General features: G+C 38.2%; 2 protein-coding genes across 3 annotated transcripts; both read right to left on the minus strand.

Annotated features, from left to right (window-relative positions):
• Nucleotides 1–1,142: 1,142 nt before the first annotated feature.
• lrrc3b (leucine rich repeat containing 3B) lies at nucleotides 1,143–7,605 on the minus strand. 2 transcript variants are annotated; one of them, XM_058047092.2, is made up of 3 exons: nucleotides 7,123–7,605; nucleotides 4,565–4,732; nucleotides 1,143–4,466 (listed from the first exon to the last, which is right to left on the minus strand). In XM_058047092.2, the coding sequence occupies exon 3, from the start codon at nucleotides 4,380–4,382 to the stop codon at nucleotides 3,597–3,599; it is 786 nt and encodes a 261-aa protein (XP_057903075.2). In that variant the 5' UTR covers nucleotides 4,383–4,466; nucleotides 4,565–4,732; nucleotides 7,123–7,605; the 3' UTR covers nucleotides 1,143–3,596. The 2 variants fall into 2 exon arrangements, with proteins under 2 accessions (XP_057903075.2, XP_057903074.2); XM_058047091.2 differs by having other exon boundaries at nucleotides 1,143–4,488.
• Nucleotides 7,606–8,254: 649 nt separating this feature from the next.
• Nucleotides 8,255–13,156, minus strand: oxsm (3-oxoacyl-ACP synthase, mitochondrial). Its single transcript, XM_058047055.2, has 2 exons — nucleotides 12,100–13,156; nucleotides 8,255–10,615 (listed from the first exon to the last, which is right to left on the minus strand). Exons 1-2 carry the CDS (start codon nucleotides 13,062–13,064, stop codon nucleotides 10,213–10,215), a joined length of 1,368 nt encoding a protein of 455 aa, XP_057903038.2. The 5' UTR covers nucleotides 13,065–13,156; the 3' UTR covers nucleotides 8,255–10,212.
• Between the last annotated feature and the right edge of the window lie 193 nt (nucleotides 13,157–13,349).

The following is a 13,349-nucleotide window of genomic DNA, read 5'->3' on the forward strand; positions in this document are numbered from 1 at the left end:
TTGACACTACCGGAAAACAGCACTACTTGCTTATCAAAATAAGACAAAGTAGGTACACAAAGTGTTCCCGGGTTAATCCCGGTTTATCCCATTATTTGCAGATGCAGCACTACTTTAAATAGAAGTACAGCTGTCGTGTGTACACCGTACCGACATGGCCGAAAACACATTATAAAAGCGAGCCGTGATCTCTTATTTTGAAATCATGCTGCTCTTCTATGTGCTTTTGCAACTGTTTCCGTTTTGTTTGACGGCGGTATGTAAACAGCGGAGTGAATGATTACTGAGTGTACTCAATAATCTGTGTTTAATCCCTTCACATTCTTGTTTAAAAAGTACTCTTTCACAACCCCATTTTGAACAAATATGCAATACCTGTTCAGGTATTTTATTTGTCATTTGACTTCAAAGTAAGGGTCAGTGCTACATAGAAGATGGGATATACGAACGTATTAGTAGACATTCGATTCTTTTTTTTTAATACATTATCATATATATATATACATATATATATATATGTTGCATATCCTAGAACTTGAAGGTGTTTTGTCGTCACTGAAGTTAGGTGAATTAAAAATACCAAATTAACAGAATACTGCACGTCAACCTGAACTGCTGTTCAGGATACGGACTGTAGATGGCAGTAATGTTTTATATGCTGGCTGAGAGCACGCTTTAAGGAAATAACTCCATAGAGGGAGAGAACCAGGAAGTGTAGACGACTGTGTAGCATCTGTAGGAAAGATAACTAAAAAAAATCTGTAGGAAAGATGGCTGTGTTTGAATTCGGGGTCTGCATCTTACCAGGCTAGTAGCCTACCCGGTCTACGAAGGTCAGACATTCGGAGACTGCTGCTCCTGCCGCGAATTAGCCTTGTGAATTCAGACGGTCTAGCATTCCTCACACTTCCTGGTTGTGTCACGTGATCTTGTGTTTACCCTGACAGAATATCTGCCTTCAATCGCGACAGTAAAGTAACAAAATATTTTTTTAAATAATAATAATTTTAATAATAATAATAACATAAAATAAAAAATATATAATTTTAATTTGGTAATAACAATTTTAATAAATAAATAAATAAATTTCTAATTTCTAATTAGGTTTTAAAAGGAGAAAAAAGAAATGTACAGATTTCACAATTTATTCGACTGGACAGTCAGTTGCTGATCACATATATCACAGATTTAATAACAAATCATAACCAAAATTTGGACCACAACTGTCATATATTATGAAGTAAAATTTCGCTAACCGAAACAATTTGAATTAGAGTTGAAACTCCCTGCTGCATGACATGTTCATCATCACTAACAATCAGAAGAAGAGTCAACGCAGGCATTGATTTAAACATGCATACCAAAGACATTTTTCTACAATTAAGACCCAAACATATTCAACACTTTAGATAACATCAAAAAATTAAAAATAGTATAACAGCAAGGGCGATCAAAAACATGTATGAAAAAAGAAAATCTGTTGTAAAATCATTTAGTGTTATAGTGACTATCCAGTTTTTTGGACTAACCCCTTTATAACTTTATAAAACACACAGACAATGTGATCACATTGCATACACATGTAATTGTGCAACAACTAACCATAAAACATTTCAGACTTATCAGATTTCATGTTTCTGTACCACTGCACAGAACATTGACTGCTGCATAAAATTCATGGGAATTTATTACTCTTTTAATGGGGTCAATCGGTCAAGTATTGTGATCAATAATATGTGCCTTCATCTTATCTTTGTGCTTTCCTATCAACCAATCAAACCAATAGAGGCCGTTTGGTTGCTGAGGAAAAGGCAGAGGGTAAGTAAACATTGCCACCATGTGGGGGAAGCGATGAGGAGAAAGACATGAAGGAACTACGACCCTCGTTTATCCGAGTAGGATTCCCTATTTATACCTTTAATCTGTTTACGACCTCCTAAATATGGTTTTCAACATCATTAGAGCCCTCTAGACATGAAATAACACCCCTATAGTTACTTCATTCATTCATTTTCTACCGCTTATCCTCACGAGGGTCATGGGGGGTCTAGAAGGTCGAGAGGCGGGGACTGGTAGCCAGCCAATCACAGGGCACATATAGACAAACAACCATTCACACTCACATTCATACCTATGGACAATTCTGAGTGGCCAATTAACCTAGCATGTTTTTGGAATGTGGGAGGAAACCGGAGTACCCGGAAAAAAAAACCCACACATGCACGGGGAGAACATGCAAATTCCACACAGAGATGGCCCGAGGGTGGAATTGAACCCTCGTCTCCTATCTGTGAGGTCTGCGCGCTAACCACTCGTCCGCCGTGCAGCCGATATATCGGTATATGTTTTGTATATTTATTAGTTATAACTTGGGAGTGTTAAGTCGCTGTGTGATGAGTTTAGCGATCACCAATGCATGCACGGGAACCCCGGTCTCCTAGCTGTGAGGTCTGCGCGCTAACCACTCGACCGCCGTGCAGCCGATATATCGGTATATGTTTTGTATATTTATTAGTTATAACTTGGGCGCGTTAAGTCGCTGTGTGATGAGTTTAGCGATCACCAATGCATGCACGGGACCCCCGGTCTCCTAGCTGTGAGGTCTGCGCGCTAACCACTCGACCGCCGTGCAGCCGATATATCGGGAAATGTTTTGTATATTTATTAGTTATAACTTGGGAGTGTTAAGTCGCTGTGCGATGAGTTTAGCGATCACCAATGCATGCACGGGAACCCCGGTCTCCTAGCCGTGAGGTCTGCGCGCTAACCACTCGTCCGCCGTGCAGCCGATATATCGGGAAATGTTTTGTATATTTATTAGTTATAACTTGGGGGCGTTAAGTCGCTGTGCGATGAGTTTAGCGATCACCAATGCATGCACGGGAACCCCGGTCTCCTAGTTGTGAGGTCTGCGCGCTAACCACTCGACCGCCGTGCAGCCGATATATCGGTATATGTTTTGTATATTTATTAGTTATAACTTGGGAGTGTTAAGTCGCTGTGCGATGAGTTTAGCAATCACCAATGCATGCACGGGAACCCCGGTCTCCTAGCTGTGAGGTCTGCGCGCTAACCACTCGGCCGCCGTGCAGCCGATATATCGGTATATGTTTTGTATATTTATTAGTTATAACTTGGGAGTGTCAAGTCGCTGTGCGATGAGTTTAGCGATCACCAATGCATGCACGGGAACCCCGGTCTCCTAGCCGTGAGGTCTGCGCGCTAACCACTCGACCGCCGCGCAGCCCTTGTACGTTTTCAATGAAACAAAAATGCTACAGCAACATGATACAACACAAAAACAAAGAACACCGGTTGGATGGAGTAAGAATTTTTCTCCAACACGGAACCCTCCGAACCCCCACTCTACTTTGTATCCAAGCCTTGTTGTCTATTTGGATTATCGTAAGGACAACGGTTTGAATTAAATCGCTTGGAAACGTTGGTGGGGATGGATTAAAAAACTGAATGGGTCATTGTGGACCCGAGTAGACCCTCATGAGCAAAACCTTGTGAGACAAAATATGGTCAAAATGCTAAGATTTTGGTCAGTATGGAGATGGAAGTTGAGTTTTTCGGAAATATTGACGTCGGCCTCAGACAACAGTACTGATATCGTCAGCTTCGTCCGGTTTCTTGGGCTTGCTGGGCAGAGATTTGAGGTACTCCAGATGCCGTCTGGCATCTTCCTGGTTCTGACGAACATAATAAACCACATACGCAATGACCATGGCGAACCAACAGAACATGGTCACTAGCATAGCGTAGTCTGTGGTCCTTTTGGTGATGTTACAGAGATCGGTAGCCACCGCCAGGAAGGGTCGTCCCTCCTGGTCTCGAAGCTCGGAGCTCCTGCACAGAACCCGAGTGGTGGTCTCATGGTTGTGGGCCATCCCACCCAGCGCCTGCTGTAAAGAACAGTCGCAGTGCCAGGGATTGTCATCCATAATCACGCGGGCTTTGAGGCGGGAAAAGGCATCCTTATGTACGCTGGTGATGCGGTTGTGCGACAGATCCAGGACTTGGAGCGTTGCCTCGATGCCAGTGAATGCACCATCCCCTAACGTCTCGACGGTATTGTAAGAAAGGTTGAGTTCTCGTAAAAGCCAGAGTCCGTGGAAAGCCTGATCGGGTACACTGCCAATCTGGTTGTGGTCCAGTCTTAATAAAACCGTATCGACTGGGAGACTCGGAGGGATTTCTTTGAGTCGGGACTGACTGCAGCTGACATTGAGCCCGTGAAGGTGAAGGTCGCGCTGGCAGTTGCAGCCACGTGGGCACATGCCGGACGAAGGCAAGATCAGGACCATTATGAGGACCAGGCTCTGAAGAAGCAGGCATGCGGGGATTGAGCGTGACAGCCACAACTCCAATGCAGTCATACTGACTGGCGGTCTGCGGCATCCCGTCTGGGACCAGCGCCACCGGTTTCCTTAAAGACAAGTCATACTGGCGTATCGCAAAACCTGAAACAGGATACCACAAATACTAATGAAAGGGGTCACTGGTCACTTCCTGTTTAAGTAGTAGTAGTTTCTTCTGGTCTCAGGGTGGCTGGACTCACCCTTAGAAATAGACCCAAGAGATTGGTCCGGGAGGGACTCACAGAAGAGTCCAGTTGAGATGGCCTGGGAATCTTGTTCTAATGCCCCATTGGTGAGGTGGTCCAGGCGTGCCCAGCTGGGAGGAGGCCCCCGCCCGGATAGACGTAGGACTAAGTCCCACAGCTTACCTGGTAATGGTAATGGTTTAATTTCATTTGAACATACATCAGATTACAATTGAATGCATCCCATAATCAGTTCACAGTTCCACATGTCCAAAAGGAGTAGGAAGAAGCAAAACTTATTAAATCCTACCCCTCCATCTGGTACTTTTACAATCAGTAACTGTTTCATTTGTTCACTTCCTGCTTTCCTAATGTAATTTAAGTTTGTTTTTTTATTTTTATTTTTTTATTTTTATTTTTATCCTAAAATAATTTAGTTTTTAAAAAATTTTAATTTAAAATTCATAAATTACATTTTAATTAAAAACTATTTTTTAAATTTTTTGTTCACTTCCTGCTTTCCTAATATAATTTAAGTTGTTTTTTTACATTTTTTATTTATGTTTTTATCCTAATTTTAATTTTAATTTTAATTTTAATTTTAATTTTAATTTTAATTTTAATTTTAATTTTAATTTGATGATTTTGTAGTCCATTCTAGTCTTGTACAGGTCTAGAATCTTGTCCCTGAGGTCGGGTCTTTGGTCTTGCCCATGGTGATGGAAAGGTTTGAATGGAAGAGAGTGTTTGTGTGACGGGTGTGTTAAGGAGGTTCAAAGGTCCACAATTGTGTTGTAGTCCTTCCTAATCCTGTACAGGTTTACAGGTCTTGTGTAGGTCTAGAATCTTGTCCCTGAGGTCGGATCTTTGGTCTTGCCCATGGTGATAGAGAGGTTTTTCTGTGACGGGTGTGTTAAGGAGGTTCAAAGTCGAGCTTCAGGTTTACAGGTCTGCAGGTCTACAATTGTGTTGTAGTCCTTCCTAATCCTGTGCAGGTCTACAGTTTTCTTGATAGTTTTGTGGTCTATTCTAGTCTTGTGCGGGTCTATAATCTTATATATTGTCTTGTAGCTCATTCTAGTCTTGTGCAGGTCTAGAATCTTGACCCTGAGGTCGGGTCTTTGGTCTTGCCCATGGTGATATAGAGGTTTTTCTGTGACGGGTGTGTTAAGGAGGCTCAAAGTCGAGCTTCAGGTCTACAGGTCTGCAGGTCTACAATTGTGTTGTAGTCCTTCCTAATCCTGTGCAGGTCTACAGTTTTCTTGATAGTTTTGTGGTCTATTCTAGTCTTGTGCAGGTCTATAATCTTATATATTGTCTTGTAGCTCATTCTAGTCTTGTGCAGGTCTAGAATCTTGACCCTGAGGTCGGGTCTTTGGTCTTGCCCATGGTGGCGGAGAGGTTTGAATGGAAGAGAGTGTTTGTGTGACGGGTGTGTTAAGGAGGTTCAAAGGTCTACAATTGTGTTGTAGTCCTTCCTAATCCTGTACAGGTTTACAGGTCTTGTGTAGGTCTAGAATCTTGTCCCTGAGGTCGGATCTTTGGTCTTGCCCATGGTGATAGAGAGGTTTTTCTGTGACTGGTGTGTTAAGGAGGTTCAAAGTCGAGCTTCAGGTCTACAGGTCTGCAGGTCTACAATTGTGTTGTAGTCCTTCCTAATCCTGTGCAGGTCTACAGTTTTCTTGATAGTTTTGTGGTCTATTCTAGTCTTGTGCGGGTCTATAATCTTATATATTGTCTTGTAGCTCATTCTAGTCTTGTGCAGGTCTAGAGTCTTGACCCTGAGGTCGGATCTTTGGTCTTGCCCGTGGTGGAGAGGTTTGAATGGGAGAGTTTTTGTGTGACGGGTGTCTTTTATCCACATAAATTGAAATTGGAAGGACTTATTTGTGTGTTTCATAGATTAATCGCTAACTGCTCTGTGGGAGTTATTTCACTCAAAACAAATTAATTACAAACTTAATTTAATGTTTTCAACTGTTTTGTTGCAAAAGTACATATAGTACCCACGATTGGTTGAAATGATACGCAGCATATCACTTCAATTACAGCAGCTGAAATGTTACCAAGAACTACTGCCAGACTCCATTAAATATAAGTGCATAATTAATGCCATCATTTCCTTCAACAAGCCTTGAATGAAATCTGCAATTGGAGGCGAAGAGACACAAGCAATGCCACAATTACTTGATGTCGGTACATTCTTCATACGCCGAATCCTTTCCCTTTCCCTTCACAATGAATCGGCACCAGCGGTGCACTGTCATGTAAACGTGACTTCATTGAAAACCGATGCAAACATTAATATCTCTGATTTCTGAACGGCGTTTGGTCAGACGTGCGCTGTTAAAAAAAAGCACACTAGTCGCCCCTCCCTCAACCCAATAAAAGCCTTTGCGACATCCAGCAATCTAACGTAGTCATTTAACGCAGCAGCATCCGATTTATATCATTCCCTCAATGAAACCACACACGAATAAGAGCAAGCGCAGCTTGTATGTTAAAAGTGGCGCAAAAAAAAAAAAAACACAAACATGCATCACGTATGTGCGCAGCAACAGGCGGCATCTCACCTGCAAACATGACATGAAGAAGGCACGTGCACTGCCCTCCATGTTCTTCATGGAGATATTCATACAACACGTTTACAACAACACTCAATGGGACTATACAAGGCTTTTGTCAAGTCAGCGCACGGCAACACACCCGGACAAAAAAAAAAATCTCCGTTTCCGGTTTAGTCACAGGTCTTTCGCTGCGGTAAAGTTAGAAATATATTCACATATTCCAACTTCCGGGATCATTCTTAGATAGAAAACGATACCGCTGTCTATCAACGAGCTTAATCCAATATATATATATTTTTTTGTTTATTTTTTAAAACTTCTGTACAATATACCTTACATTAATCTATATTAATATCTATATTCATGTGCAGGGACCGTCTACAAATGTCTACACTGAAAATAAACACAACCTTCACTCCTATGAAGTGTAGTATAGATTATATGTATTTTTAGCACATGGGATTAGGATTAGGGAATAACAAATGACAAATATTTTTAAAAATATATTTATTAATATGGACGGTCCCTGTAAATAAATAAGAAAAAAATATAATAATAATAATAATAATAATAATAATAATAATAAATATAATATTATATAATATTATAAAATATAATATTATTTTTTTATGAATTATTTGTGTGAAGGGTTGTTGTGTAAATCCCATTTTACCTATAGCAGGGGGGGTGGCCAAAGGGAAAATAAAAAAAAAAATTAATTCATTTTATATGAATGAAGTGAAAATATTATAAAAAAACTTATTAGTATATGACAAAAAATATTGCTGTAATATTATACATAATTTCAGCAGCATAAAGTTTAAATATTAAAGATAAACAACAACAAATAATGCTGTAAATTTGGGAAAATTAGGTGGGGGAAAAAGTTATGGGAATAAAGTCAAAATATTATGTGAAGAAAATTGACAAGAAATAATAATAAATAATAATATATAGAAATAATATAATTTTTTTAAACATAAAAAATGGGAAAAAAATACAAGAATAAAGTCAAAATATTAGCCAAAATATTGCAATTCTACAAAAATAAATGGGGAAAAATTGAGTTGAAATATTAAAACAAAATGTTCTTTAAAAAGTCATGATAAGAGAAACAAAACAAAATTAAACTGTAATTTTTGGAAAATGAGGTTGGGGAAAACATTGAATAAAGTCGTACAATGACAAGAAGAACATTTCTAATGATTATTTATGAAAACATATTTAGAAATTAAAAACAAAGATAGTAATAATTAAGAGTTGTTGCTAATAATATCCCTTTTCATCTGCATCACTAAACTGGTATGGAGTTTTCTTTTTAAATATATATAAATTAAAAGTGGCCCTCATTAGAAAAAATCTGGGCACCCCTGCACTCAATGGCGGAGCGCAGCAATTCTCTACCAATTTATTTACACTCCTATGTGAGTAATGGTATATGTAATATGTAACAATGCACACACAAAGAAACTGACAATTTTTTTCTTTATTCCATAATTAGGGATGATTGGGGAAAAAATTGATACCGATATCGACCAATATCACATTTTTATGCTGATATTGGGTCGATAATTATCAATACCAATAATTATCAGACAGACCTCCCCCCCACAATCAACCTTATTTTGTTGTTTCTCATATCACGACTAAAAAAAAGAGGTAATATTAAGACTTTATTCCATAATTAAGGATAATTGGGGGAAAAAAATTGATACCGATATCAACCAATATCACATTTTTATGCTGATATTGGGCCGATAATTATCGATACCAATAATTATCAGACAGACCCCCCCACACAATCAACCTTATTTTGTTGTTTCTCATATCACGACTTAAAAAAAAGAGGTAATATAGGTAATATTATGACTTTATTCCATAATTAGAATGATTGGGGGGAAAAAAAATAATACCGATATCAACCAAAATCACATTTTTATGCTGATATTGGGTCGATAATTATCGATACCAATAATTATCAGACAGACCCCCCCCAATCAACCTTATTTTGTTGTTTCTCATATCACGACTTAAAAAAAAGAGGTAATATTAAGACTTTATTCCATAATTAAGGATAATTGGGGGAAAAAAATTGATACCGATATCAGCCAAGATCACATTTTTATGCTGATATTGGGCTGATAATTATAAATACCAATAATTATCAGACAGACCCCCCCACAATCAACCTTATGTTGTTGTTTCTCATATCACGACTTAAAAAAAGAGGTAATATTAAGACTTTATTCCATAATTAAGGATAATTGGGGAAAAAAAATCATACCGATATTGACCAATATCACATTTTTATGCTGATATTGGGCCGATAATTATAAATACCAATAATTATCAGACAGACCCCCCCACAATCAACCTTATTTTGTTGTTTCTCATATCACGACTTAAAAAAAAGAGGTAATATTAAGACTTTATTCCATAATTAAGGATAATTGGGGAAAAAAATTCATACCGATATTGACGAATATCACATTTTTATGCTGATATTGGGCCGATAATTATCGATACCAATAATTATCAGACCCCCCCAATAAACCTTATTTTGTTGTTTCTCATATCACGACTTAAAAAAAGAGGTAATATTAAGACTTTATTCCATAATTAAGGATAATTGGGGAAAAAAATTCATACCGATATTGACCAATATCACATTTTTATGCTGATATTGGGCCGATAATTATCAATACCAATAATTATCAGACAGACCCCCCCCCATCAACCTTATTTTGTTGTTTCTCATATCACGACTTAAAAAAAAGAGGTAATATTAAGACTTTATTCCATAATTAGGATGATTGGGGGGGAAAAAATTGATACCGATATCGACCAAAATCACATTTTTATGCTGATATTGGGCCGATAATTATCAATATCAATAATTATCAGACAGACCCCCCCCCAATCAACCTTATTTTGTTGTTTCTCATATCACGACTTAAAAAAAAGTATTTTTTTCTTTAATATGCCACTAAAAAAACAGGCAAGTACTTTGGACACCCCTGGATATTCTTCAAACAAACAAAAGCTTACATCAGCATGTATCCATCACACACACACACACACACACACACCACATTTCTACACACTGCCAAGACACAGTGTGGCGTTGGTTCCTCCGAACCCAAAAGAATTAGTCAGAGCAACACGTCTACCCGAAGTCTGCCACGGCTGTGCTACGCAGGGAACGTAATTCAGGTTGAACTCCGGTTCCGTGCGGTCCAGGTTGAGGGTGGGGGGCAGGACGCGGTGATAGCAAGCTAGAGCGGTGAACGCCGCCTCCAGAGCTCCTGCGGCGCCCAGCAGATGTCCGGTGGCCCCCTTGGTGGAGGACACGGCCAGGCGTCCCGCATGTCGGCCAAAGAGCCTCTTGATGGCAGCATTTTCAGCCGCATCGCCCAAAGGCGTTGAGGTGGCGTGGGCGTTCACGTAAGTTATGTCTTCGGGTGAAATGCCAGCATCGTTGATGGCTGCTGACATACACCTGTTGTATAGAATAGGAAAGTAAAATAAATATTAAATCTGGGTAAAAAATATTGATATGGCAATATAATTTTTCTTCCAATACAATATTCTTAATGTAAATAACATTGATGTAAAAAAAAGTCAGGTTTTCTAAGTATAGCAACTCCGTAATCAGGAAAAAACATTATTAGAGCCTTCTAGACATATAATAACACCCCTATAGTCACATTTATACTCATATTATACCAATATAGTAGACATAATAAGCCACTTGCAATATAATTTTTCTTCCAATACAATATTCTTAATGTAAATAACATTGATGTAAAAAAATGTCATGTTTTGAGCCAATTCTAACTTTTAAACCAATTTTCTAAAGTATAGCGACTCCGTAATCAGGAAAAAGCATTATTAGAGCCCTCTAGACATATAATAACACCCCTATAGTCACATAAAAATACAAAAAGACAGTGTCGACATTGAAAGGGTGAAGGAAAATACATTTCCACATCACATTTTCATCTTCATACAACTAAAATAATGCATAACGCTAAAAAATAACAAAAATTACAAATATATTACAAAAATTATAAATAAATTAAATTATAAATTAAATTATAAATAAATTAAATAAATTACAAAAATTAAAATTAATTAAGATCAGTAACTACTTAATTTGTTCACTTCCTGCTTTCCCAATATAATTTAAGTCTGTTTTTGTTCTTATTTTTATCCTAATATAATTTTGTTTTTTTATTTCAATTTTAATTTTATTTTAATTTTAAAATTTAAATTTAAATAATATAATATAATATAGCTTTTTTAAATTAAAATTAAAATTAAAATTAAAATTAAAATTAAAATTAAAATTAAAATTAAAATTAAAATTAAAATTAAAATTAAAATTAAAATTAAATAAACCTAATATAATTGGTTTTTTTTTAATTAAAATTATAAATTAAGATTTTGAATTTTAAATTTAAAAAAACTAAATTATATTAGGATAAAAATAAAAATAAAAAACAGAAAAAACAAACTTAAATTATATTAGGAAAGCAGGAAGTGAACAAATGTAACAGTTACTGATTGTAAAAGTACCAGATGGAGGGGTAGGATTTAATAAGCTTTGCTTCTTCCTACTCCTTTTGGACATGTGGAACTGGGAACTGATTATGGGATGCATTCAATTGTAATCTGATGCATGTTCAAATGAAATTAAACCATTACCATTTCATTCATACTCATATTACCCAATATAGTAGACATAATAAGCCACTTAAGATATAAATAAGACTACTTGTGTGTGTTGTTATGAATGTGTTCGCTTCCTCAAGGTGACCTATTGTGCTTTTTTGACTATAAATGTAGTTAGAATGTTGTTTAGTCGTGTTCAATGAGGTTTTTGGAAGACATTTTGGATGGCTTGGATGGTTTTTTTTTAGAGTTCTACTGACATCAATGCAATTCAGACTTCCTTGTAAGGACCCTTTGATCAATTCTTACCTAAATGCCCCATCTCCATCTGCGGTGGGGGTCGTAATGTGGCTTGCGTCCCCCGATAGTCCATATCCCAACACCTCGGCATAGATTCTGGCTCCCCTCTTCACTGCATGGTTCAGTTCCTCCAGCAGGACCACAGCTGATCCCTCACCCATCACAAAACCGTCTCTCTCCGGATGAAATGGTCTCGATGCTAGTTTGGGCTCTGTGTTCCATTTTGTGGCAAGGGCACGTGCCCTTGCAAACCCGGCTATTGCCAAAGGTCCAACGCAGGCCTCGGTCCCTCCTGTAACCATAGCAACTGCATCACCATGAGCGATAAACCTTGCAGCATCGCCGATGGCGTGTGCACCAGTGGTGCAGGCTGTGGACACAGCATGATTAGGACCCTTCAATTTGTGTCTGATACTTATATGCCCGGCGGCCATATTTACAAGAATACGAGGCACAAAAAAAGGGCTAACTTTCTTGTAACCTTTTTCGTGGAAGGCTACAGAAGTGGAAGCGATTTCATCCAGCGACACCATACCCATGCCGACAGCTACACCGCTGCTGAGTTGCTCATCTGTGCTGTTTGGGTACCACCCGGAGTCCTGCAGGGCAAAGTGAGCAGCTCCAAGCGCCATGACAGTAGCTGGTGACATGCTCTTCATCTCTCCAGGGGAGGCAAACATTCCCTCATTAAAGTCACCTTCTTCATGTCCTTTGGGTACCAAGGCTGCTACTTTACAGGGGATAGATTTGTACTCCTCTGAATTAAGACCAACAACCCCGCAGTTTCCAAGAATTAGACGCCTCCAGGGTAGAACAGTCCCTGTGCCCAGAGGACACACCAGACCAATTCCCGTGATTACAACCCTTCTTCTACGCGTTTCAGTGCTGCGCCATCTTGGAAAAAACAATATCTTATTCCCAAAGAGAAGCTTTCCACTCTGTCTTAGTTGGAAACTACACCAAAAAGACACCATGTTGGTGTTCTCTACTTGTTTTATTCAAAACAGACGAATAAAAAGTTTGCCATTTACTGTACACAGCAGACATCCATTGTGTTCGTACAAATAAAGCGTTGGAATTTGAACTGTCGTCAGATTCAGGCACACTTTGTAAATGCCGGACTCATTTAACACGTAGTTGAACACGTAATTAATCTAACGTCACATACAACAGATATATAACTATTAATTAATAACAGATATATATCACAAAATAATTACTTTGTATAATATATACATATTTATTTAATACAGGTACAG

The sequence above is a fragment of the Doryrhamphus excisus genome, linkage group LG7 (genome assembly GCF_037039965.1).
Source record: "Doryrhamphus excisus strain RoL-2023G ecotype Guam linkage group LG7, RoL_Dexc_Guam_v1.1, whole genome shotgun sequence".
Lineage (NCBI taxonomy): Eukaryota > Metazoa > Chordata > Actinopteri > Syngnathiformes > Syngnathidae > Doryrhamphus > Doryrhamphus excisus.